Source organism: Delphinus delphis, chromosome 5 (assembly GCF_949987515.2).
Source record: "Delphinus delphis chromosome 5, mDelDel1.2, whole genome shotgun sequence".
NCBI classification, from domain to species: domain Eukaryota; kingdom Metazoa; phylum Chordata; class Mammalia; order Artiodactyla; family Delphinidae; genus Delphinus; species Delphinus delphis.
This window is the reverse complement of record NC_082687.1, coordinates 25,117,332-25,142,538: the sequence shown is the minus strand read 5'-3', so window position 1 is coordinate 25,142,538 and position 25,207 is coordinate 25,117,332. Positions and strand designations below refer to the sequence as shown.

The 25,207-nt window shown below is 42.9% G+C and overlaps 1 protein-coding gene and 1 long non-coding RNA gene across 3 annotated transcripts in view; one reads left to right on the top strand and one right to left on the bottom strand.

Moving 5' to 3' along the window:
- LOC132425801 (uncharacterized) overlaps positions 1-3,915 on the top strand; it is a 47,874-nt gene extending 43,959 nt beyond the window's left edge. Inside the window, exon 3 of the long non-coding RNA XR_009519505.1 lies at positions 3,825-3,915. This is a non-coding gene — a long non-coding RNA (uncharacterized lncRNA). The remainder of the gene's footprint in view (positions 1-3,824) is intronic.
- Positions 3,916-4,008: 93 nt separating this feature from the next.
- On the bottom strand, positions 4,009-24,821 carry MMAA (metabolism of cobalamin associated A). 2 transcript variants are annotated; one of them, XM_060012111.1, is made up of 7 exons: positions 24,804-24,821; positions 16,339-16,842; positions 13,615-13,737; positions 10,665-10,835; positions 7,813-7,898; positions 5,467-5,616; positions 4,009-4,439 (listed from the first exon to the last, which is right to left on the bottom strand). In XM_060012111.1, exons 2-7 carry the CDS (start codon positions 16,781-16,783, stop codon positions 4,152-4,154), a joined length of 1,263 nt encoding a protein of 420 aa, XP_059868094.1. In that variant the 5' UTR covers positions 16,784-16,842; positions 24,804-24,821; the 3' UTR covers positions 4,009-4,151. The 2 variants fall into 2 exon arrangements, with proteins under 2 accessions (XP_059868094.1, XP_059868093.1); XM_060012110.1 differs by lacking the exon at positions 24,804-24,821 and adding an exon at positions 24,601-24,797.
- Between the last annotated feature and the right edge of the window lie 386 nt (positions 24,822-25,207).

Genomic DNA, 25,207 nt, shown 5'->3' with positions numbered 1-25,207 from the left:
GCACTATTTCGGCAACTTAGGAGTTTCACGGTTTGGGACCATCTAAGCAGGGCAGCGTTCTCCTACAGGAACAGCGGCAGCTACAACAGTGGAGCCCAACAGAAGCCTGCGGGGAGTGAGCTGCACCCAAGAATTAAGCTTGTTGGTGAATCAGTGAGGAACCCCTAGAACTTCCAAAAGTCCTTGAGGGGTCTGTGGTCCTGCCTGATGTGACGGAATCCTGAGTCAGCAAAATTTGGGTGTAAAAGTGACTCTATTCATAAGAAGGCAGTGTTGATCCTTGAATAGTTAGGTTCCATATGTAACAAGATTTGCCACCAAAACATGGGCCCAATAAATGGCTTTAAGATATCATCCTAAGATATCCCTCTGTCGAATTCTAACCACACCTCAGATCAGCCAGGTGGACGGTACAGAGCTTTGAGGATGAGGTTGCATGATTGCCTCTGTGTTGGTTAAAAGCAACATTAACTGATTAAGCATTTAGACTTGCTGAGAGTAGAACAGTTTACCGACTTAGATGTGCCCTCACCTCGTTCTGTCAAGAAGCTGAGGGGGCTCAGCAAAATTATCTGCCCCCAGGGTACCTCTATGCATCAATTTTCAGGTAAATATTAATGTACTTTGACTCACAATAGCATCATCTACATTTTACATGACCAAGTTGAATTTTTTCTGGAATCAAAAAAAAGCATCCAATATTGTATAACAGCTTTTGTGCCATTCTAATATTCTGTTATCAAACATACCACTAATGACCAAAAAGCGTACTTACATAAGCCTCATGTGGGGCAGGAATTACAAATTCATGCTGCATGGGTTTTAAAAGTTCATAAATTTAGTAACCAAGTAACCAAAATACTACAACGAAGGAAAGAAAACCAAATAGTCTAGAGTCTCATTCTGAAGGTTCTTTTTCAAGGAAAATTTCGACTTGCTCATCATTTTCCAAGTCTTCCCTGAATAATGACGCTGACATTTAGTGAGTTTTCTAACACACTACATGAGTCACAGTGGCACCCCAAGATGTACCCCTTAGGTGAGGAGAACTGGACTTTGTGAGGAGTGTCATAAAGTTCGCCTTAGGAAGCATTTGTGCTTGTAAGCCCCACGTGGACTGCTCCAGGAGCAGCTGAGCTCCACCATCTGCATGGATGTATAGACCACAGGAGTTGCTTCTCTTCTCGAAGCCCTTGCAGTTTACCAGTTCTTGGCAGTAGCATCGTGACTTCTATGATGGCAATCTGCTGGATGAGTGCCATGTTAGAATTGTTGTCACTGATTCTTCCTGTTTTGTTTTCTTCCTGCATTAAAGACTTAGTAACATAAACACTGAGGATCACATGTATGTGGTTCATGAGCTTTTGTCTTCAGTGTATACTGGGTAATAGCCACAAGAGCTTAGGGAAAGAGGTAATAGCCATCCTGGTGATTATGAAGAGACAATTCCCTGCTAGGTTGCACTGTGATAGCTACTGTTAACTGCGGCTGTACCTGTACAAGAAAGTGCAGTCATTTTATTGAAATTTGGTATTGTTTTAGCAAAATGTCTGTCAATTTTGGAGCTCAGTTTGGAACACAGCACATTTTTACCCACCTACGGAAATTAATGGTAATTATGCTTCTGACAAAAGCGAAGTCAGGTTTATTTTCAGAAAAGAATTACCCTTTTAAGACAGAGGAAGATGAACTCATTTAATCCTTACAACAACTCTAAGAGGTAGCAACTCTCCATCGTTAAATATTTATTTAGCACTTACTACGTTCAGGTACTCTGTGTATTAACTAACCTAGTCATTTCAGGAACTCTGGGTGAACACCATTGTCAACCCCTTTAATAATAAGGAAACTGAGGCACAGGGAGACTAGTCTGGCCAAACTAAAATTAAATGACGAGAATCTGTTTTGTAAAACAAAGAGTGCCTACTGTAACATTTCTAACAACACCTACCAATTACTGAGTGCCAAGCAATTTAAATACAGTATCTCATTTAATTATTTCAACAACTCTGTAAAGCAGCTATTCTTACCCTAATTTTACAGATGAGGAAACTGGTGCATACAGAGGAGAAATAACCTGCGCCCCAATCATATGGCTGGTTAGTGACAAAGCTGAGATTTGACTCTGCGGGTATCTAAACCTGTACTTTTGACCAGGTCAGGGGTCCAGCACAGTAGAATTACAGGTGGGAAGGAGCGATGGCATTTTTGAGCTTAATAAAAGGGAGCATTAATTTTTTTTTAAGGCCACAAATCTTTTACTATATTATACAGCTTCCAGTGTAGCAAATAACAGAAATAAAGGTAAATAATACCTTGGAAATTGGTCTCTATATCATAGCCAATGGTACAACAACATAAGAAACACAAGGGAGGTTTTCTAATGCTTTTTATGACTATATTTATAACACTTAAAAGCAGTTCAAACTAAGATGAAATGCATAGAAAAATTTAGGGCTAACAAATGCCACCCTTTCTCTGCCTTGTTTGTAATACAGTGCGCGTGTGCCCCGCTGTGGCTTCCACTGTACCACAAATGACAGGCTTGTCATTCCCTGTAACGGCTTACTAAGGGAAGTTATGGAATTCCTTCTCTGATTCTACAAACAGTTTTTCATCTGATAGGGTGGCTTAATAGTGGTCCTTTCTGAAATTAGATGAATTGGCTGGATGACCTTTCCAAGTTTCTCCTAATCCTCAAATATGAGGTAGGTATGCCAATAACACAAACCTTAAAAAAAAAAACGTAAAGGAATGCTTGCTAAAATAATAATCAAGAAATTCGATTCTAGGTAGGAGGGTAAGTCACAATGAAAGCGGACATACTGTGTCAAATATTCTCAGAATAGAATATGTTTGAAAGTTCTAGAATGACATTTTGTGCAATGGAGAAATTTTATGGTTAGAAATGATTTTATTCAAATGTACACAGTTATAACTACCATCAAATAGTGTAAAATATACTCAAAGAATTAACTAGAATGGGTGCTTTAAAGACTATCATAAAATATCACAAGAGCATGATGGTAGTAATAAGATCATGGGAGAAAACTGAACCTTTTATAAGGTCTGTACAGCTTCACATACTCATAACTTTAACATAATAATAATAATGGCAAGAGGACTCTCAGTATTTCCCATGTACCATCATGACAGCAAAACGAGTTTCCTGAGTTATCTCATTTATCCTCATCAACCCTATAAAGTTAGTATGTCAATTCCATTTTACCAGGGATGAAACTCAAACTGAGAAAGGTAGGTTATTCGTCCAAACTCACACAGCCGATAAGTGCTTGGTCTGGGTTTAAAGTTTAAACCCACCAGTCCCAACGCCAGCACCCAAGCCCTCAATCACTGTGCCATGCTTCCTCCAGAGGACAAAACTTGTTCCTCACCATCAAGAATAAAGTAGATTTTTAAGATGCTAATAGGAAGTCAAATGGCCAAGAAGGAAGAGAAGCAAAAACCTTTGATTACAACCCACCTTATTTGTGGCTGATTTCCCCAGTTCCCTTTGGGCTCTCCTACCTACCGTGGGGAGTCCGCAAGTCTAGATGACAGACTGTAAAACTGTGTTCACATCCCTACACATTCCAACTGTTTTGTTACTCGTGTACATGGCCATTTCAGAAATTCCTAGGTAGTCTGGCATACCAAATGTCGATCACGATTTTCAGCTCTTAGAAACCCACTGTGTATTATTCTAGCCTCAAGTAAGACTTCAAAAATGTGGTCACTCTTGCTTACATTTTCTCTGGACACCCAGAGAATAGAGGATCAAAGAAAGCGTTTTAAGGTACATGATCTTTTTCTGTCCTCCTCAGCTTTCTCTGCTCGTGACTGATGAGAAGACACCATCCTACAGGCCACCGTGTATAAGAACAGAAAGTAATGGAGCTGAGTAACGTACAGCAGTTACCTTACAAATGCTGCTGACTGCCTGACCTTTGCCATCCGTACCTAACGCTCTTCCACTTTCCAAGCGCAGTTCACAGATAAGGAGGCCGAGGGCACCACAAGAGAATTACTGAAAATATAAGCATGCAAGTGACTTTTAATATTAAAATACTTTATTAAAATGAAGTGCACCCTATCCAATAACTTTATATGTATGAAAAGATATATAAAGTTATTGGATAGGAAGTATTTCATTAGTCTCTGCTTTTAAAAGCTTTCAACAACAGGTCTGCTGCTAGTCCTGGGGACAGGGCCCCACTGAGAACCCTTTTTTCCAGAAGAGGAATCTGTTCCCGGACTGTGGGGTGGGTCCTGAAATGTTCTACCACATTTTCCCGAATGAGGTTCCACATCCAAACTTTCTGCTGCTTCTGTCTCTTGGCAGTCAGCTCCCCACTGGCAAGCATCACATCCTGGAATTCTTTCATTGTATCCCACATTTCAGTGATCCCCTCTCCACTTCTGGCAGAAATACGAATTACCTGTTGAAAAGGGAAGAACCAGAACTATTTTACTTAAAACGATAGAAAACATTGTCATGGGGACTCTGGCATTTGCCAATTAAGTCTTACAGTCTATGGCAATAGGTAGGCAACAAAAATGAGACATTTTATCATCGTGTCAAAGTAGACACGCTGAGAAATACACTAAGGTAACTTACTAAGGTTACTAAGTGCGAAGCAGAAATAAGACACTGATCCAAGGTCGTATTTTTTAGCTCAGAGGTTTATTTTGACTGGGGATTGCTCGAATGGTCTTCAGAGACCACAGGGATGAACTGGGAAATGGTCACTAGGATGAGAAGGGCAATGCTACGTAGGTTTCCCTGAGGGCTGAGAGCCAGAAAATGAAACCGAGCTGAGAGAATAGCCCCGTTCCCTCCATCAAATTGCCTGGTTCAGCAGGTGCTACGAGCATGGGTATCTGCACGGACTAGACAGCTCCAGACGCAGCACAGACAACGTGCCGGGAGCCGATAGCAAGAAGTGTCACCGTTGCTCTCGTTATAGTGATTATAGGTTACTCTTTAATAACACAGGGCCCTGCTACAGATAAAGCGTCCGCATCAGTATTTCTGCATCACTTACTACGGGTTTTTTTTTTCCTTATCGAAAACATCACCCGACAACCATAATGGGAAGGAAAGTTACCACATCAAAAGCCTGTTCTCTCCTACTCAAACTCTAACCTAGATGGTCAAGTCATTAATTGCGCCATAATCTTCAGGATGGTTCCTTGCAGAATGGATTTGTCATCACATCCAAGTGGCTCGAGCCAAGCATTAAGCAATCAAATTTATCGCCTCACATCTAGTCTTTGGCCTCTGGTGGTTGAAGGATTATACTTAAAATCGTAACTACACACTCTGTGGCTTTGCCACAGTTTTTAAAATTATAATCTCATCTACAAGCAAAGATTGATCATATGTCTAGCTTGGGACTCACATCCTCTCTTCTAACGGGCACAGTCCACTCAGGGTGAAAACTGCAGAACAGAATGCAGGCTGACCTTTGGTCTCCAGACTCCTGAACGCCTGCGGAGCAATTTCAGCGCGCTCACATACTCTGCTTGTATCCTTCGAGCTGGCACGACCAAGTCTCCATCAGATTTGGTTATAGCCACCAGGTCTGCCATCTCAATTATACCTCTTTTAATACCCTGGTGAGAAAAAGAAAAGAAACTGATTCGTCTAAAATATTTCATGCCATCAAAAATGGGACACCAGTTACTGCTAAGGTTTTGAGAATCATACACTCTAACTTTTTCTCTGCACCCTCCCAAGCCCTGGGTCCTAGGAATCACAATTATTGACAGAAATTACTCAAAAGCACCGACTCTTGGGATTATGGAAGTCATCTGTAATATCTCTTTCAAATTTGGAGACTAACACGCTGAAATACATTCAGAATTAGAGTAAATATATCATCCAGACACAATATGATTGAATGGCAGGAAACAGCTCACACTGCCTCATGATAGATTCCACTTCTCGGGAGCTAACCCTGCAGGATGCAAAACCATCCATCATTCAGGTGCTTAAAAAAGAAAACACCTACGTCACTAACATGTTCATTTCCAGAAAGAGTCTTTGAAGTTTTCCTTAAATGTATGTAGCATTTTTGTTTTGATTTGCATTTGAGGAAAAAATAACCTGATGGCTAAAAACGCCTCAATCTCTTGATTTAAATTATGTTGCGTGAAAACACAGAAAAATCCTAAGGCCAAACCTTATTTGGAAAATGAAGATTTTGCTATCTAAGATTAAAATTTCTTTTCAAATATTTTAAAACGTAACTTTCAGTGGTTAAATTCTAATAGTTAATGTTTCTAAACTGCAGCATCCAGAGTCTGATGTCACTAGTTTTTCAGAATTTTTCAGCTGAAGGGGAGGTGTTGTGTAATATAGAATTTGGGGACTTCCCTGGTGGCGCGGTGGTTAAGAATCCGCCTGCCAATGCAGGCGACACGGGTTCAAGCCCTGGTCTGGGAAGGCCCCTCATGCCGCGGAGCCACTAAGCCCGTGCACCACAACTACTGAGCCTGCGCTCTAGAGCCTGTGTGCCACAACTACGGAAGCCTAGAGCCTGTGTTCAGCAACAAGAGAAGCCACCACAATGAGAAGCCCACGCACCACAATGAAGAGTAGCCCCCGCTCGTCACAACTAGAGAAAGCCCGTGTGCAGCAACGAAGACCCAACGCAGCCAAAAATGAATAAATAAATATAAAAATTAAAAAAAAAAAAGCATTTATCTGGTCTTTGTCCCAAGGTTCCTGGGGGGAAACTGCTAAATCCTTGGAGTTTCCTGAGTGATAGGAGTGACTTTGTTGTTTGCCATGGGTACCTGGGACCATGCCTGGGACCATACCTGGGTTTATGCAAGATCACTCAGAATGGGGGCTGAGCACACCAGTAGAACCAACCACGTGATTAGAGGGTTGGGGCTTTGAGCCATGCACTAGCAGCCTGACCTCCTCTGGGGAGAGTGGGGCTGGAGACTGACTTCAATCACGTGGATAGTGATTTGGTCAATCAGGCCTGCATAATAAAACCCCAACAAAAACTGCAGACACTGAAGCTCAGGAGCACTCCTTGGCTGGTGAAACACATGCATGTGCCAGAAGGGAAATGTGTCCTGAGGACACAGAAGTTTCGAGTTTGGGACCCTTCCAGACCTCTCTCTCTGTGTCTGTTCATTTGGCTGGTCCTGATTTTCATCCTTCATAATAAAACTCTAGCTGGTACCGCAGTGCTTTCCTGAATTCCGTGAGTCATCCTAGTGAACTGTCGCACCTGAGGGGTAAGTGGGAACCCGCACATCTGCGGGTTCCCACAGAGGCATGGGTGACTTGGGAACCCCCGGGCCTGCTGCTTGCGTCCGGAGTGAAAGCAGTCTTGGGAGGATGATGCCCTCAGCCTGTGCAGGCTGTGCTAAGTCCAGGGAGTTAATGCCAGACTGCTGCAGGAGGAAAGGAAGAACCCTTTCTACAGTATATAAACTAGGACAGTGGGATCCCAGTTAAAAGCAAAGGAATATCTCATGAGGACCTTTCAACCAGCTGTAGCACAAACACCCATGTAACAGTGGTCTCTTGGCTGGAGCTATCCCCCACGTTACAGGTGGAAAGACTAAGTTGTGTCATTAGCTCAAGGTCATAAGTTCTACTACTATAAGTTGGAAAAAAAAAATAGAGAGTTTGCCTTTGACTCGGGTATTTTAGCCAACGTGAATGATGTTTCTTTCCCTACGCTAATATCAACTTAATTTACAAAAAACCCACAACATGGGGAATTTGTACTTTCAGAGATGTACACTTTGTGTTTCGGGGTTGGGGGGGAAAGTCAAAATAATTACCTGCAATTCATCTCCTCCTGCTGGCGGCAGTAGTAAAACAAACATGTCAACCATGTCGGCAACAGCAAACTCCGACTGCCCCACACCTGGAATTTTAAATCACGCGTGTATATTGAAACATTCACGGGAATTTGACCTCCTCGACTCCCCTGACCACCACCTCCGCTCCAGTTCATCTGCTCATACTCGCCATCACGCACTCAACCTGACCCCGCTCTAACCGCCACCTCTGAACAATGTATTAAACGCCGCTGCCTCGCCTGAAGAGCAAAGCTGGGGTCCGCCCCACCTCTGTCCAGCCCCGCTCCCACCAGCGTGGTCTCTGACTGGACGGAGAAGGTGAAGACCTGCGCTCTCCCCTCGCTCCCGCTGCTCGTTCTCGGCTCCCCTTTCGTGGGTGAGCAGCTTGAGCGCCTGATTCCAACCTTAGACCATGTCTGGCAGCTTCCTTGCCTCCTGATCCCTCTATCACCCTGCAAAGCCCACCCGTGGATCAGTCCTACTGCCCGTGTCTCTCCTCCATTAAGTGTCCTGGAGAAATCCCTCAGCTGTGTGGACAGGCGCCACCAGAGGGTCATGGGCTCCAACATCGGCTACATCTTCCTCTTGGTACAGGACAAGCGATGCCCCTGAACGCCCTCGGGCAGCTTCCTTCCTGTTTCCCACAGTGGCTACTACAGACGTTCACTGTCCCATAATCTCCCTACATGACGATGATTGATGACCGCGGCACCTGCTTCACGACCAAACAGAGGCAAGGACGTCCTCAGCCTCCCCCCACAACCCCACAGAGAAGCAGAAACAACACACGCTCAGCCCTGCTGCCTCCTTGCCGGGCCCAGTGTCAGAAGCCTCTCCTTCCTTCCCACCTCCCCTGGGCTCCGGCTCTGCTTTATCTCCAACCTCCCCTTGTCTACAGGCTCCCGTCCCTCAAACATCCCATGAGTTGGGCTCAAGTCTTTCTCATCTGAAAACCAAACACGACCAGAAAATAAGAAGACAAAAACTCCCAACCTCCTGCCCTCATCCCCGCATTTCTCACTTCCTCTTGATAGCTAAATGTCTGGAAAAAGGCAACTTATGCCCACTGTCCTCACGCGACTACTTCACATTAACTGCAATCCACTTAAATCTGACTTCCACGTGCCCCACTCCACTAAACCTCCTCTCCAACTCTCTCCTTCCTCGGTGGGGCAGAGACTTCTGGTCGCCCACGCAATGTTCATCCTTCCCTATTTCCTTCCCCCAGGTTCACCAGGGGCATCAGTGTCCCAGGTGAAAGACCACATCACCAGACCCCCCAGAGACCCCCCACATCACCAGTCAGCCAGAGATGTTAATGTGTGAAAGCAGAAGTCACTAGATGGCGTTTCCAGGAGAGTTCTTTCAAGAGGGCAAAGCCAGCCAGGAGGTATACCGCTTCCGACCCCTTCCCCTTCCTTATTCCCCCTTCTTCCTTCCTTCTACCTGGAACAGGGAGGTGAGTTAGAGCTTCATCAGCCGTCTTTTATCCATGGGCAACCTTGAGGCTGGAAACTAAGTGCTAAGAATGGAGAGCAGGGAGAGCCCCCCCCCCCCCCACGGGGCGCTGTAGAACCACCACGACCTCTGGGCCTGCCTGCCTCCAGGCTTCTTTTATTTACAAAAAACACAAATACACAAACAAACAGAACCCACCCTCTTCCTTGTTTGAGTCAGAGATAGTCTGAGTCTCTGAAACATGCAGCCAAACACAACTTTCCATGAATATGTGTGATTTTATGGTCCTCTTCCCCCTTGATTCTCCTACCACTACTCAGGCAACTTTTCCTCCATCTGCCCTTAGACGATGGACTCCTGGACTCTAGCCCACGTCTTCACTCCCTGCCTTCGTGCTCCATGCTCTAAGGATCCTGCGCAAAATGCAGTGCCCTGACTGGGCCACATTCGCTCACTCCTGTGTTTCAGTCAAGGCCCCTTAGCCCATACTTTACTTAACTCCAACCCTCCCTTCAAAACTGAGTTCAGGGGCTTCCCTGGTGGCGCAGTGGTTAAGAATCCGACTGCCAATGCAGGGGACACAGGTTCGAGCCCTGGTCCGGGAACATCCCACATGCCGTGGAGCAACTAAGCCCGTACGCCACAACTACTGAAGCCTGCGCACCTAGAGCCCGTGCTCCGCAACAAGAGAAGCCACTGAAATGAGAAGCCTGCTCACCGCAACGAAGAGTAGCCCCCGCTCGCCACATACTAGAGAAAGCCCGTGCACAGCAACAAAGACCCAACGCAGCCAAAAAAAAAAAAAAACAAAAAAACTGAGTTCAACTGTCACCTCCTCCCTGAAGTCTTCCCTGATCCCCCAAATCTGAATCAGGTTGTGTCACAAACATTGATCACACAGTAATATAACAAATTGTCTCTCCACGGGAATGTGAAGTTCTTGGGGTTTCCTTTTCAGTATTTTCATTGTGTGTAACCACGTGCTAGGGATATAAAGGTGAAATAAAACATGAGGTGCCCAACTACGCTAATCTTCTCAGTGAATACTGCAGACATATGACTCTGCTTAAATAAAATGGGTGTTATGTTAGTGTTTCCATAGGTCATCCTAATGCTGACAGTTTCTCCAGCACTGAAAACATACCACCTTGTATAACAGTTATCCAGACACAGGGCTCACCTTTCTTTTCTTTAAGGGTAAGGATTATAGTCTATATACTCATATCTCCTACAGAGTCTGAGATAGCTTATATTTAATTACCTCTTTAGTAAGTATCTGCTGAATGAACAAAATGAGATTAGCCGTCATTCATCTTTATGCAGCATTCATTTTAATAGTATTTTATTGTTATAGAATAGAAAATCACACTCACCCACGGTTTCAATAAGAATTATGTCATATCCACCTCCTTCGCACAACAGAATAGCTTCATTTGTGGTCCTTGTCACACCTCCTAAAGTACCTCTAGTAGGAGATGGCCTGATGTATGCATTCATATCTCTTGATAACTCAGTCATTCGGGTTTTATCACCTAAGAGTGATCCTAAAACACACAGTTACATTTTATAATCATGGAACACCTATAAGGGCCAATTATCAATCAGCCAATTCCTAGGGGAAGTGCTTCAGGACATTTCTCCCCAAACCTCAAATTGTATTTCATATTATTAAGCTTTTTTCCAACACCATGTATGTAACGATGCCAAATTAATCTATTTAATGTTTTAAGCCCCTCAACACCTATAATGGCTCCCACTGACTAGAGGTTCAAATCTAGATTCTTCAGTCTTGCATTGGAGGCCCTCAGAATGTAGCCTACCTTACCTGTCCAATTTCAGCTTCACTAATCCCCAAATCAATCTTCCATTCCAGGTGGGGTGGTTCTTTACTGTCCTCTTAACGTTGCTGTGTTTATGGTTCTCAGCTGGGAGTGATTTTTTCCCCCAGAGGACACTTAGCAATGTGTAGAGATATCTGTACTTGTCACAACTGGAGGGAAGGGTGTTCCTGGCATCTGGTAGGTAGAGATCAAGGATACTGCTAAGCATCCTTCCATGTGCAGGACAGCTGCCCACAACAAAGAATGTCATCAGTGCCAAGGTTGAGAAACTCTGCTTTCACTGAGTTGCTTGTCTATAGGACCATGTCTTACATATCTTGTACACTGAATGCAATTAATGTAATGCCTGTGGAATAGAACCGTTGCTGTTTCCGTGTGTACTGCAGTATTCTGGCAAACACCCGTACCTGCAAATTCTAGAAGACTGAAAGCCCCGGAATTAGTGAAATTACCTTTACCTTCTCTCCTTTAGCCATGTAGTAACATCTGAAAGTGTAGTGCTGTTCTAACCTGAATTTTAATTTCTGCTCAAGAGCTCACCTTTCCAAAGCTGCTGCTAAACACTGAGGAGTCCCTTAAAGATATGACCTTTTCCTTGATGATTCCAGTTTTGACTTCTCATAGGTTCTAATGCCCCAGCATACACCTACCAACAGAGCTCGACTACCTTATTTACTGGACATAAAACTTTGTTCTAAAGTAATTTTCTGGGTGAAATCATCTCTGTGTAAGTCAACAGTCTGCCAAAGCTACACTTTACATTATTATCCTATAGATCCTAACACACCGAACTGAAACATTTATGAAATTACTCTCCCATATAATTGTCTTTGCCAGTGAATCTAAAACTGGTGACTGCAGAGCCTTAGGGAGGTCTCCGAGCTCCCACTGCAGGGGGCCCGTGAGTCCGAAGCACAACAGGGATTGACTACAGGCTTCTCAAACTTCAATGGAATGCTATTTTCAAATGTATCTACTGTTACAATGAAAAGGTAAGAGCGTCCTGTTTATCCTTGCACAGTTTTTTCTTTCAGAGTCTTTGTATTTTTACCTGAGAAAAGGACCTGCATTTTTGGTCTGAGAAAGGTTAGGAACCACATAGCTACGTAACTTCCATCAGGTTATCTTATGTCACCATTTCCGCTACTCTTATCTCAAACTATTGTTTTCTTTTGCTATTGCAAGTATTCTAGAGTATTATGAAGGTGGGAGGCAAGTCTCTGCACCTGTGTGAAAATGAAGGCCACTATAAATAAATTCTTTGTTCAAGTGCTTACCTTTCACAAAGTTCTTAGACTATAAAAAAGGATAATACACTGACATGGATTTAATCTTGAACTTTGCGAGTATAAATTTTACTTTACGGTTAACCCTTTCATTATAGTGAATCAAAAACTGTGAATGTTCTCAGCTAAATTTCTCAATGGATGGTAACAGGAATTGTTGTCCACCTCTCTATTGACCTAAAGCCCCTGAAATATGATATTGTATTTATTTTTTAGCATTAAACCCACAGGATATAAACCAAACCCTTCCACAAAACACCCTGTATTTCCCCCTTCGCAACACACATTACATTGTAATGGCCTGCATGCACCCGTCTGTTTCCCTCATGAGATATAGAGCTCCATAAGGCCAAGAGAACTGCATCTTATTCAACATTAAACAACACAGTACCTTTTTTGTACAGGGCCTCGCCTACGATAGGTGTTGAAATACTTGTTAAATGAATAACTGTCATGTGAGATGCTTCAATCATCAAGAGGGGTAAGGGAAGAAAAGGCTTTCCTGAGTATTTATATAGTATGATTTATGTTTCCCTTAAATGATCCTTTGGGGAATTTAGTTTATTCATTTTATCTCTGATGAGCTGCGAGTTAAACTTTGAGTGACTGCATGACCTCAAATCAGTAATTGCCGAGCACTGTGTGCAACGTACTAGGCTAAGTGCTGCCAGGAACAGAGTATATCACATGGTCCCCCTAAGAGCTTTCTGTTTAACTGAACATGTAATATAAACAGGTGACAAGTTAAACAGAGCATGAAGATTTTTTTTAAGCTTGAGAAGAGACGTTACAATATGGGGAAATTACTAAGAAGCCATTTTCTGAACTGCGTAGGGGCTGATGGAGCCAGGAAAAACAATAGAAGGAAAAGGGGCTGAGCCTCAGGTATGATAGACAAAGGGGTGAAACTGACTTTTGATCATCTCCAACTTCTGGCACCTGTTCTCCTAGTTCTCTACCTACCCAGGCTACTCCTAGGTTACCTGTAAGCTAACCTCCCCTGGAGAACCCGATGCCCCAAACACCTCCCTCAGCCTCCACCTCACACCCACCACCTCCCTTCCTTCACCGAGACCAAACTCAGCCAGAGGTTAGAAGACACCCGTCTGTGCAGATTCCCCCTAAACTGCAACAGAGAGTCGGCTCCACTCCACAAGCCCCTCCTCTGCAAGTTACAAAGCAGCAGCAATACTCACCACCGCTAGTACAAGAAGAAGGGTCCACAGCCAGCACAGATAATTTGTGCCCTCTCTCAGTAAGCATTTTTCCAAAATATTCTATAAAGGTTGACTTCCCAGCACCAGGAGGCCCAGACAATCCTATGGTGGAGACAGACTTTGTAATTTAATGAAATAAATGAAATCAGCACCATGATGAGTTCTATTAAAATACCAGACTACCTTCTACTTCTCCTTATTAAAACCGTCATTAATGTAGTTTAACGCTTCCTAAAGCAGTAAAAGAAAATCTACCTATTTATCTAGTCCCTGAGTAATAGGGTTACAGGAGGGAGAGAAGTCAGAGTTCCATATGTTCACCAGATTCACTTTTAAAAATTACAAAATGTGACTTGCCTTTTTAGTATAACGTAGAGCTTTTGGGGCAGACTTCATTGCCTGTGTTGTTAATGTGCTGAATTTCTCCAACATCTGCCCACCTCTCATCATGATCAATGATTATTCCACCCACCCCGATTCTGTCCATGCTATGTTTCCACTGGAAGAACAACTCATTACTCCAGAAATTCCCAGTGATTGAGAAAATAATTTTCTACTTATGAAATACAATTTTTTCATCTCACTCATAACTCAAAGAAAATAATATAAACTGAATCCTGAAAAAAAAACTTTTTTTTTTTTTAATCTTAAGAAAGGCAGGAAATTCCCCTACTTGGAGAGTTAGCAGAGCATGGCAGGCAAGAACACAAACTCTGGAGCCAGTCGGCCGGGTCTATCTCTAGCTCTACCTCTTATGAGCTGTGTAATCTTGGGCAAGATTCTGTACCTGAGTACATTCTGCCATAAAATGGATATAAGAGCACCTATTTCTTCAGGTTATTGTGAGGATCAGATGAGTTAATTTTGCGATATGTTTAGAATAGCACATGGCATCAGGAGATATATATGTTCAATAAAATCTATAAAACATAAGCACTTAATTGTAACTACATAAAGTATGTATGGCATATGGTATGCTTGGCGACACACCACAATCTTCAGGGCAGGTCTCTGTCTTAATGGGTGCTGAATAAACATTTGTTGCTTTTATTTACCACGGTGATAAAACAACTGCAACAAAGACTCAGGTTTATCTGGCCTCATAAGGTCCGGATGGAAGAAGCAGAATAGTGCTGCAAATTTATGAGTTGCTAGTTATGTATGAGTTGCTGGTTAACTCTAGGTATTTCTGGACATTTTCTCTTCAAAGATTCTCTACAGCCTAATAAGTAAACACTCTGTCATAACTGGAATTTCTCTTTGGGAATTTGCTATTTTGTCCACAATACATAAAGAGTATTAACACCCAGCGCAGTACTCTCAGAAAGAGAGTCCCCGCAGTGAGGGCAGAAGAATAAGGTGAGGGGGAAATGTGGACTAGTACAAACAGCAGTTGGTGAGCTCTTTTGGGAATTATCTTTAAAGCATTAGGCCCCATTACCCTAAAATCTAGGAGGTTTTAGGCCCCATACTGCAAATAAACTGAGACGTAAGTAATGCCAATCCACTTTTAAGTATATTTACCCATTCCTCACACAATTTATGCACTTTGTCCCCCATTTTAAGTTGTTTGTAGTGCGAGGGTTGGCTGGAATCACCTAGTTTGCCATCATGAAAGGCGCTCGCTCCACCCAAAACTTGCTTAATTCCTTCTGGTCAAACACGTCTAGATTATTCTATAATGCACAGCTTCGAAAATATAACAAGCTTATTTGCAATTACAGAAACAGATCAACTGTTCAAGAAGTGAACACCTAATATTTTTAGACAGCATATGAACATGGTGTCTCCTTTAAAAGGCATTTTGGTATTGAGCTGGCTGTGCTTAGAGCCAAGCCATTTCCAGAAACTCTAATAAACAAGTATCTGAGGTACCTCCCTAGTGGCACAGTGGTTAAGAATCCACCTGCCAATGCAGGGTACACGGGTTCGTGTCCTGGTCCGGGAAGATCCCACATGCCGCGGAGCAACTAAGCCCGTGCGCCACAACTACTAAGCCTGCGCTCTAGGGCCCGCGAGCCACAACTACTGAGCCTGGGTGCCACAACTACTGAGCCCGCATGCCTAGAGCCCGTGCTCCACAACAAGAGAAGCCACCGCAATGAGAAGCCCGCGCACTGCAACGAAGAGGAGCCCCTGCTCGCCGCAACTAGAGAAAGCCCACGCAGAGCAACAAAGACCCAATGCAGCCAAAAATAAATAAATAAATATATTATTTTTTTTTAAAGTATCTGAAAGAAGTGAGACTTGCTTAGAGAAAAGACTAACGAAACACCTAAGAAGTAGAATTCTGAAATGTGATAAGGATAATTATGGTTGCTATAACCACAACAGCAGGGAAGTCACTTTAGACTATTAAGCAGAAGTTCTACTGAGAGAAAGGAGTAAACTGGTGAACAGTTCTTCCTGCGCACGTTTCTGTTCTGGGAGCCACAGCGAGATCCCTGCCAAAAGAGGAATCTCACCTTATTCTCTTAAAATACAGAGCCTTCGTTCAAATGGCCATTGCATTTCCCACCACGTAACAAGACTAATATTTACAAAGAAAAGGCATTCAAAATTCATTCCAAAATTCTGCAAGGACAAAAAAATCCCCATTAGATCATAAGCTATTTTGACTTATTTTAAAAGAAGAGAGAATTTAGAAAAATATTCACTGGACAAAAAACAAAACAAAAAAACCCAAAAAAAACAAAGACTGACCCACTCGAAATGCTAGTGGTTTTCCTTTATTTAATTTCTCTTGTTCTCTGTGGCGGACTAACACTTTCTGAAGAAGCACCTGGGCTAGCTCTTTCTTCCTGTTGTGAGTTGATTCTATAAGAGTTATGGCCTCCGCCAAGCAGGCCCTTTGCCCTTGGATTAAACCAGTATAAAGCTCATCCACAAGCCTTTGTTCTTTATCAGAAAGTCCTTCTGTCTGTTCCTTTAAGGTTGTTTGCAGACATAATTTTCTTGTTAAACCATTTGACGGCAGCATCCACTTTGCATGATGGAGTCCGAGATAACTGAATGGCTGAGCACATGGAAGTCCTGATCTGAGGTGAGTACTTGAGGGTAAGATGAAGTGGTAACGTCGGTAAAGTGTTCTTAAAAGGACTTTAAGGAAGTCCCGATGAGGATGTTGGAGCAGCATGGGAATATTCATTTTGCTTGTAACTGAAGAAATGGCTGGACGTTTTTTGGTTCAGTGCGATTCGTGACTCCCTAAGAGAAAGAAAAACATATTTTGCCAGTTCAACATGCAACTAAGATACGGAAGTAGTAAAACTGCAAGCTTAGTGTTCTCCCTAGATTCTAAAACACACATAATCAGGGGTTTGGGTTGTACAGAGGCATGAAAGTTTCTTCCCAAACTTAAGAGCAAGGACTCCTTCCTTGTCCACAGTTAATATTCAGAGTAACCCAAATCATGAAACTACTGCTCTGCTGTGAAGTCCAGTACACATTAAAATTTTCTTTTAAACAAAAAACAAACATACCAAAAAAAAAAAAACACCCAATAGAGTAGAAATTCTATGTCATGATTATTTTCTTCCGTCTACAAACCTTACATCCATCATAACGATTTCCTCAGATCGAATATACCCTATTCCGAAGCTCATTCAAAAGGTTAAAAAAAAATCCCTCTGATGCTGGCCTTTTATTCATCTCCATAAAAGAAAGGTGATTAGTAAGGCAGGCATTCAGGCAAAAGTTTAGATCCATGTATGTATTCAATAGACTCACCTGGCACACAGATAATACACAAAGAATGGCCTAACATAAGCACACAAGCCACCACCACAAGCCTTCGTGTGAAATGAACCGTGAGGACTGTCTGGAACCTGATCCAGGGCATCTCAAAGTACGGTCAGAACCACCTTGGTGCGTATTAAAAATGCTTATCCCGGGGCTTCCCTGGTGGCGCAGTGGTTGGGAGTCCGCCTGCTGATGCGGGGGACAAGGGTTCATGCCCCGGTCCGGGAAGATCCCACATGCCGCGGAGCGGCTGGGCCCGTGAGCCATGGCCGATGAGCCTGCGCGTCTGGAGCCTGTGCTCCGCAACGGGAGAGGCCACAACAGTGAGAGGCCCGCGTACCGCAGGAAAAAAAAAAAAAAAAAAAATGCTTATCCCCATCCCCAGGAATCAGAATCTCCGTGGGTAAGCACACTAAAGTTTGAGCCACTATAGGATTGGATAAGGACCCTTCGCTTAGATCTACTGATATTCTCCGCTTCAGACTGTATTAGACAATGAAGGCTGACAGGGTCCACTGAGAGTCAGGAGAGTGTGGAGGTTACGAGCCAGGGCCACTCTGCGTCTCTGCCACTTAAGCTATCATGTCCTTGGGCAAGTTACTTAACCACTCTGTGCCTCAGCTTCCTCTTGAGTTAAGAGAATAGAGAAGAGACAGGAAAGCTAGAACAAAATGAGTTAATTCATATAAAAAGCTGGGAACAGTGCCTAGAACATAGTAAGAGCTCAATAAACATTAGCTCTTATTACTACGACACCAATTTATAAAACTTTAGTAAAAATTAGGTCATAGACCTAGCTTCCAGTGGCAAACTAAAATTTACAAACAATACATAACACCTACCAAGTCTGCATTTATGATTATTTGAAATTTTTGGTTTTCAAGTACCTTGTAGCACATGAAATAAATTACCTTGTGGCTCCCAAGTCCCTCTCTAAATTGTGTTCCAAGGCCAGCACAAAATTAATTTTAGCTAAATAATGTTTTATTAGGAAAAAAGAAGAAACATTTTAAGATTTTTTTTATTGTTAGAAATATAACTGCTCATCATTTTACTGTTAGTCTTCTAAAAGGACAATTTATTTTAAAATGTGTAAAAATGTTTCTAAAAAACAACTTAAAAACATCCACTACCGCCCTTCACATAAACACACAAAAAGACATTTAAAACAAACAAAAAAAACTAAGAGGTGCTCTATTCTGGCTCTCTTTCGATACCACCTTTAAACACACTTCTTTCTCATACATACCACCACCACTGCCACCAGACTAGAAAGTGAACAGGCAAGGCTATTTTCTGAGCAGGTACTACCTTCCAGGTCCCAGGCTAGGTTGGTTACAAAAATAATAGCGATAATAGTGTCTTTGAGGGTGGTGACAGTGATATTTTATTATGTTCCAGTCACTGTACTATAAACTTCTGTATTAGTATTCTAAGGCTGCTGTAACAAATTAACCACAAACTCGGTGGATTAAAACAACAGAAATTTATCCTCTCATGGTTCTGGAGGCTGGAAGTCAGAAATCAATGTGTTAGCAGGATGTCACTCCCTCCAAAGGTTCTAGAAGGGGACTCTTCCCTGCAGGGGTCCTCAGCTCACGGCTGCAACACTCCAATCTCTGCCTCTGTCTTCACACGGCTTACTCTTTGTGTCTCTCCTCTGTGCAGACATCTGTTGTTGAATTGGGACCATTCAGATAATCCAAGATGATCTCACCTCAAGATCCTTAACTTAATTACATCTGCAAAGACCCTTTTTCCAAATAAAGTCACATTCTCAAGTTCCAGGGATTAGCACGTGGACATATCTTTTTGGAGGCCACCATTCAATCCACTACACCTCCTTAGGTGGACAGCCTCCTTATCTTACCCTAAATGACGTAATCCCAGCACTTCAACAGCTCACAGAGTAATAAACACCGTGTCCAAAGAAAGAACAATGTGCTGTGGGAACAGACAAGGTTACAGAAACTAACTCTCCTGTGGGAGGAGAGGGTTCAAGTCATGCAGGAGACTATGTCAGGGCTGGGTCTGAAAGGTTAAGCAAAGCTGAAGAAGGATGAGGCAGGCCTTCTAGGCTGAGGACATACTTGTACAGAGGCCGAGCTGGGACCTGGTCTCTTCCCTGCCATATCAGAGAAGACTGAGTAATTCAGTGAAGCAGAAACCTGGCATACATACATATGGAACTAGTGATAAAAAATGAAGCCCAATCAGGATGTAAACTGAGGCCAAGGAAGTAGATGTTGTCTTGGTGGAGGAGAAACAACAGAGATCTTCAGGGACGGCAGTGACCTAATCAACTTTGGTGTTTAGGAGATAACACTAGGAGCAGCAGCAAGAAGTCGAGTGACCAGATCCTGGTAACATACAGCCCAGCCTAGCAAAGACCCAAAAGAGATGATGGGGACCTGGGCCAAGGCAAGGCATTAAGGGACGGAGAGGAGAAGCCGGATTCAAGACCCTCTTGTCCACATTAGGATCCCCAAAGCTTGCCATGGAGCCTGGCGCATTGCAATGGTTCAAAAAAATGCTAATGTGAACTTATTTCATTTCCCACTTGCTTGTCACTCAAGAGTTTATGAACCATTTTCAACTACTTTATTTCACTTTATTCTCCCAGACAATTCCATGAGGACAGTTGGATAGTTGTTACTATTCTCATTTAATAAAGGGAAACCAAGAGCGAGTTAGGTGACTACAGTCATAACCAGTGGTAGGGCCAGGACTCAAACACAGGTCTTTTGACTCTCTGTGGCATTTTGTCTTAATAAATTGCTTTAGAATAAAGGAAAGCTCCTTTGGCTAAGAGGGAAATAGATATTAGTAACTCTGCCCCTCCCAAAGTGGAGCAAAGAATGGATTCGATTTAAAATATGCCCTTTTATTAATTCCAGATCTTGGTGTCAACTCTAGATTCTCGTATAAAAAGAGGAGTGGAGTCATGCCACATTAAGGGAACACCAAATAACCCTCCACATTTGAGTATGGAATGAGTATGGCAGGCTGTTTATCTTCATTTTGTTTCTTTTTCTTTCTCTCTCTTTTTTCCCCCCTTAGGCCAAGATGAAAAATTAGTTTACATTTTCTGTGCAAACCTTATCAGTAGGAGATCCCAATAATGTATTAGGTGACAGAACAGACCAAATTTCTAAAACTTTTAAATGTTTTCTTTCCCCACAGAATAATTCACACCTGACAACGAAGTGCACAACATAGTTAAACTCATTTTAACCACATCAACCAGATTTTAAAGGAGTTTGTAAATTTTTTAAAAGCCAATATAACTGCCTTGTAGGAACACCTTTCTGCCCTTATTTACGTGTCGCAGGCAGAACAGACTAAGTCTACTGGAGTGGCAAAGTCATGCAGGTAGGGAGAAGGCCTTCCCACCCGCTCATGTAACTAAGCAGCTTTCGCTGCTTTCTTACGGAAAGAAATCTAATAACCTGGCCAATAATCAAATCAAACTGTTTCAATGAATCTTCACAACTCTTAAGAGTATGGCTTCATCCTACAATTTTAAACTGAGCACTACCAAAATAAGAGAAATTTTGCAGCATTTACAACACACAGTAAGATGCCTCAAAGCACCGCCATTCCTAATAAACCAGAATGTCAACTTATTAATATATAATGAAAAACATCAAGTAAGCAAAAATACTGAAATAGGTTGGGTAAGTGCATCCCCTTCCCTGCAAGAGGGTTCATATGGACAGCAGCATTTTAAGGTGCTAGTTTTCCACATTTGTTTTCCTCCAAAATATCTTTTATATCCATTCCATTCTCTCCACCATCATGTCCACATTACTATAATGACTTTCAAACTCGCATCAAAGTCCACAGGAAAAAATACACTTACATCAGTCAACACACAGGCATACATATAACTAAAATAGAAGTTTCATAAAACATTATTTAACCCTATTACATGTGATATCCTCTAATACTCTTTTCTATTTTTTCTTAAAATGCAGATTGCAATCTACCAATAGGCAGAAACTACTATAGCCATTTCTATGGTCGTTATTAACCATCTTCCTTCCATACTACCACTTATCCTCATAAAATGTAAATCTGACGATATTACTCCACTGCTTAAAACACTTTAAAAGTTCCCTCTATCTTATCTTAAAGAAACTGTTTTCTATGATTTACCTGTTCATTCATTCAGCAACTATTTATTGAGAACCTACCATATGCTAGGCACTCCGCTAAGGCCTTGGAATACACTCGTGTACAGGTCCAACATGGCTCCCAACATCATGAGGTTTACAATCCAGCCAAGCCAGTCACTACATAAATCTTTCATACTCTCTGAGTGCTCTTATCTACTTCTCCAACTTAACTCATCCCCCTCCTCCACTTTTACCATATTGCTGTAACTATTCTGATCTGCACAAAGGTTCCAGAAAAACCCACACTCTTTTATACATCTTGGTCATTGTCCGTGATGTTCCTTCTGATTGGAATGCCTTAATCATCTCACAAATTCCTCCTCAGCTGTCAAGACCAACTCAAGAGTCTCCTCCTCTATAGACAGTTCCCTGGCCTCCTTTCTATACCCCTTCAGTCAGCATTTCTATCTCCTGTCATCATGTACTGGTCACATCCCTCTATTACAGTGCTAATCACATCGTTTTGTGACCATTTTTTAAGATGTCAGTCTTGCCTAGACCGAGTTATCGTTGGATCCACAGGTTATGGCTCACAGTTTAGGGCTCACAGAATAAATGAATGAATGTATGTTATAGTTTTGTATGGGTCAATAACTCCATTATGCTGATTACTCAGTTGATCAGTGTTTGAAAACTTACATTTTTCTAGATTTCACAGTATAAATATATTTTTAGGACTTCCTTCTTAAAATCTATTTCAGTATATGGATGTTTTCCTTCATTAAAAATTTGCTCTGCAGCAGCCAGTCTGACTTGGAATATTTGTCTTGAAATTGATCCAATGAATATTCTCAATTTCAATAACTACTCTGGCAAGAAAAAGCATCCAGGATTTCCAAAATCAATACATTAGGTCAGTGTCTGTGGCACAGCACAGTTCATACAGGCGAAGCAGTGTTTACACCATGTGTTTCTATTCCTCGATGCTGATCACTTTTGATGTGAAGATAAGTTGTCAGATGCCATTAATCTGGTTACCATCTCCCATCATCCCCACAGGAGGCTTTACTTTCTTCTTTTCAAATAATTTCAGGAAATTTTGGTAGAACAGAATGACTTTTTAAACAAGCAGCTTTTAAATAGGTCGCTGTTATAGCAGAGTAATACAGAACGCATACTTAATTCATGCAGGGAATATTCTAAAGTTCTCTGTCCACTTTACCTTTTATCACTCTCTGTTAAGACTATTTCCCAATTTCTACTTTCAGGTTTCAATTTTCTGAGGAAGTCTTGATTTTTCTAAATTCCATCACCAGTCAATGTCCTGATTCATTTCCACTGCTACTACCCTAGTTCAAACCTGAACTAGTCTTAAGGGGCTCTGAGACTAGCTATGGGACCTGGGCAGTCTCTACTATTCTCCATATGAAAATATTAAGACTTACACATCAAGGTCAAAGTGAGCATGAAATGAAATTGCGTGCATGAGCGGGCCTGGCATCGACAGGCGTTAATCAACTCTAAGGAAACTTCTTTTCTCTCTTCCCCAGTCCTCCATCTTGGACGTCACAGCAAGACTCATACTGAACCATGAATGTGATCTCCTTACTGATCCACCTCAAATTCCTCCAATAGTTTCCCACACCCTAGGACAGTAGTTCTTAAAGTGTGCTCCCAAGACCAGTAGCATCTCCATCAACTGAGAACTAGTAAGAAGGGGATATTCTCAAGCCCCACCCCAGACCTTCAGAATCAGGAACTCTGAAGGTGGAAGCCAAGCCTGCCACCGTCTCACAAGCCTGCCAGGTGATTCTGATGTAAGCTCAAATTTGAGAACCAGTGCCGGAGGATAAAGTCCAGTCTGGTATTGAAGGGTTTCCCAAACCAGTTTTCCTCCATTTACTGCACTTGCCTTCTCAGACCTCTCCTAAGGAGAGTTAACTAATTATCTTCCAAACCTGCTGTTCGCTTTCCCCACTGAGATTTTACTCACTCGTTACATCCTTCCCCTCCATGACACCTCTCCATTTCAACCCAGCTTAAACCCCAGTTTTCTTAAATCCCTTCCTATCAGTTTCCAGGAACTTCTTGCTCTTTTGATTCCAATTATTTCTGAGTACTCAGGTGATAATCTGCAGATGTCACAAACTCCCTGTTCCTGGCCCACAGAGGGTGTGTGAGTGCATAACTGCAGGTTGCCAACAATATTAAAAATCAAGAAAAAGCACAAAGAGAGAGATTTTTGGCCTGTGTTGGAGAAAATCGTATCTGTGTTTGAGGGACCCACATTCCCACATGGCAACAATCAGCTGAGGGGTACTCATTTCAAGCATTCACCAGCACTTTCCATGCCAAATAAAGGATTTTCGATATCTTCAAATATCTCAAGCTGTAACTTACATTTCTTACCATTATATAACTTTTCACGTTTCTTTGTCTCTCCTAATAGAATACAGCCCTTAAAGGAACGGAACTGTCTGGTTCTTATTACCTTGCACACAAAACGATATGAAGTTTTTACTACATAAAAGAACATTCTGGACATTGTAGACCCCAAAATGATTAGGAATCTGCACAGGCTTTCGGGAAACTTTTGGTTTTCTACCAACTTGGAAAAGCTATAGTAGTGTTTGTTTTCCAAAGTATATGTATTAAGGCACAACTCTCAAGATAATTAAATTTTTTCAGGTCATTCTGGCTTAGATTGTCTTTCATTTTCTAATGATAAAAACAAATTATCTGAATACAGTATGTCTGCTGGAAGAGACCTAGTCCGCGCCCGGCACAGTATTTGACAGAACCTAGATGCTGTTTGTGACTTTCGATTTGAACCCTATTTTTTTTTGCACCCTATTTTTATATCCTGGATTTTATTCCATAAAAGATGAGTTTTAATTTCCCTCTTTGGTAGTAGCTAAGCTGGACTATTGTGCCTTTTTCCGACCCATCCTCTGGTTAACCATTAGGTTTGGCAGCGGCAAGGGACCAGCCACCTTACCAAAACTGCCTTACTGAGGCACAACGGTAAACTCACAAGCCTGTCCAAAATGATGAAAATTTTAAAACGCTGTTTGAAGAGAATTTCCTTTCTAAGGAGAAAACCAACCTCTGAACCCATTTTGCCAACGCCTGCTTGTCCACACACTTCCCGCACCCCGACATCATCCAACTCAGTAATAGTCTCTTCTTCCTTCCCCCTCCCCAAATCCTCCAGGGGGCGCCGCGACGCCGACATGGGCTCCCCGACGACCCGAGGCGGGAACCCCGCCGGACTCCGGACGCCGCACGCTACCCCGAGCCCCTACTCACCCACCCGCGACCACGGAAGTACAGCCCAGCCCCGCCCCGCCCCGCCCCTTCCGCCGGGCCGATTCGCCCCGCCCCGCGCTCGCGGGCGCGCAGGCGCAGTGCCCACTGCCGGCGCGTGGGGCAAGGGGAGCGGCCGGGGACCGGGTGGCGGCGTGGGGTGTGGCCTGGGTCCCGGCGGACTTGGCCGCGAGTTATGTGGCGGAGGGCCTGTGAGCCTTGAAGGCCTGCGGGCCCGCGGAGCGTAGGGAGGTCCGCGGGGCGCCGGGCAGCCGTCAAGGAAGTGCAGCTGGGGAGGGCGCTTGACGGTGTTCACGGGTAGCTTTTGCTCTCCTCTAGCTCCAGATCGCCTCCGAAGGTCGAGGGGTAATGTCCATCCTCTCCCGGGCTTGGCGCTCCGCAAAGCC

Bases quoted from the DNA above. Each gene is read 5' to 3' on its own strand.
- MMAA (XM_060012111.1), bottom strand. From the start codon at position 16,783: ATGAATATTCCCATGCTGCTCCAACATCCTCATCGGGACTTCCTTAAA. The intron at 10,836-13,614 runs GTGAGTATTGCT...TGTGTGTTTTAG, and splicing joins TTCTTCTTGTACTAGCGGTG to GATCACTCTTAGGTGATAAA. The intron at 4,440-5,466 runs GTCAGCCTGCAT...CCTTTTCAACAG, and splicing joins CAGGAGTCTGGAGACCAAAG to GTAATTCGTATTTCTGCCAG.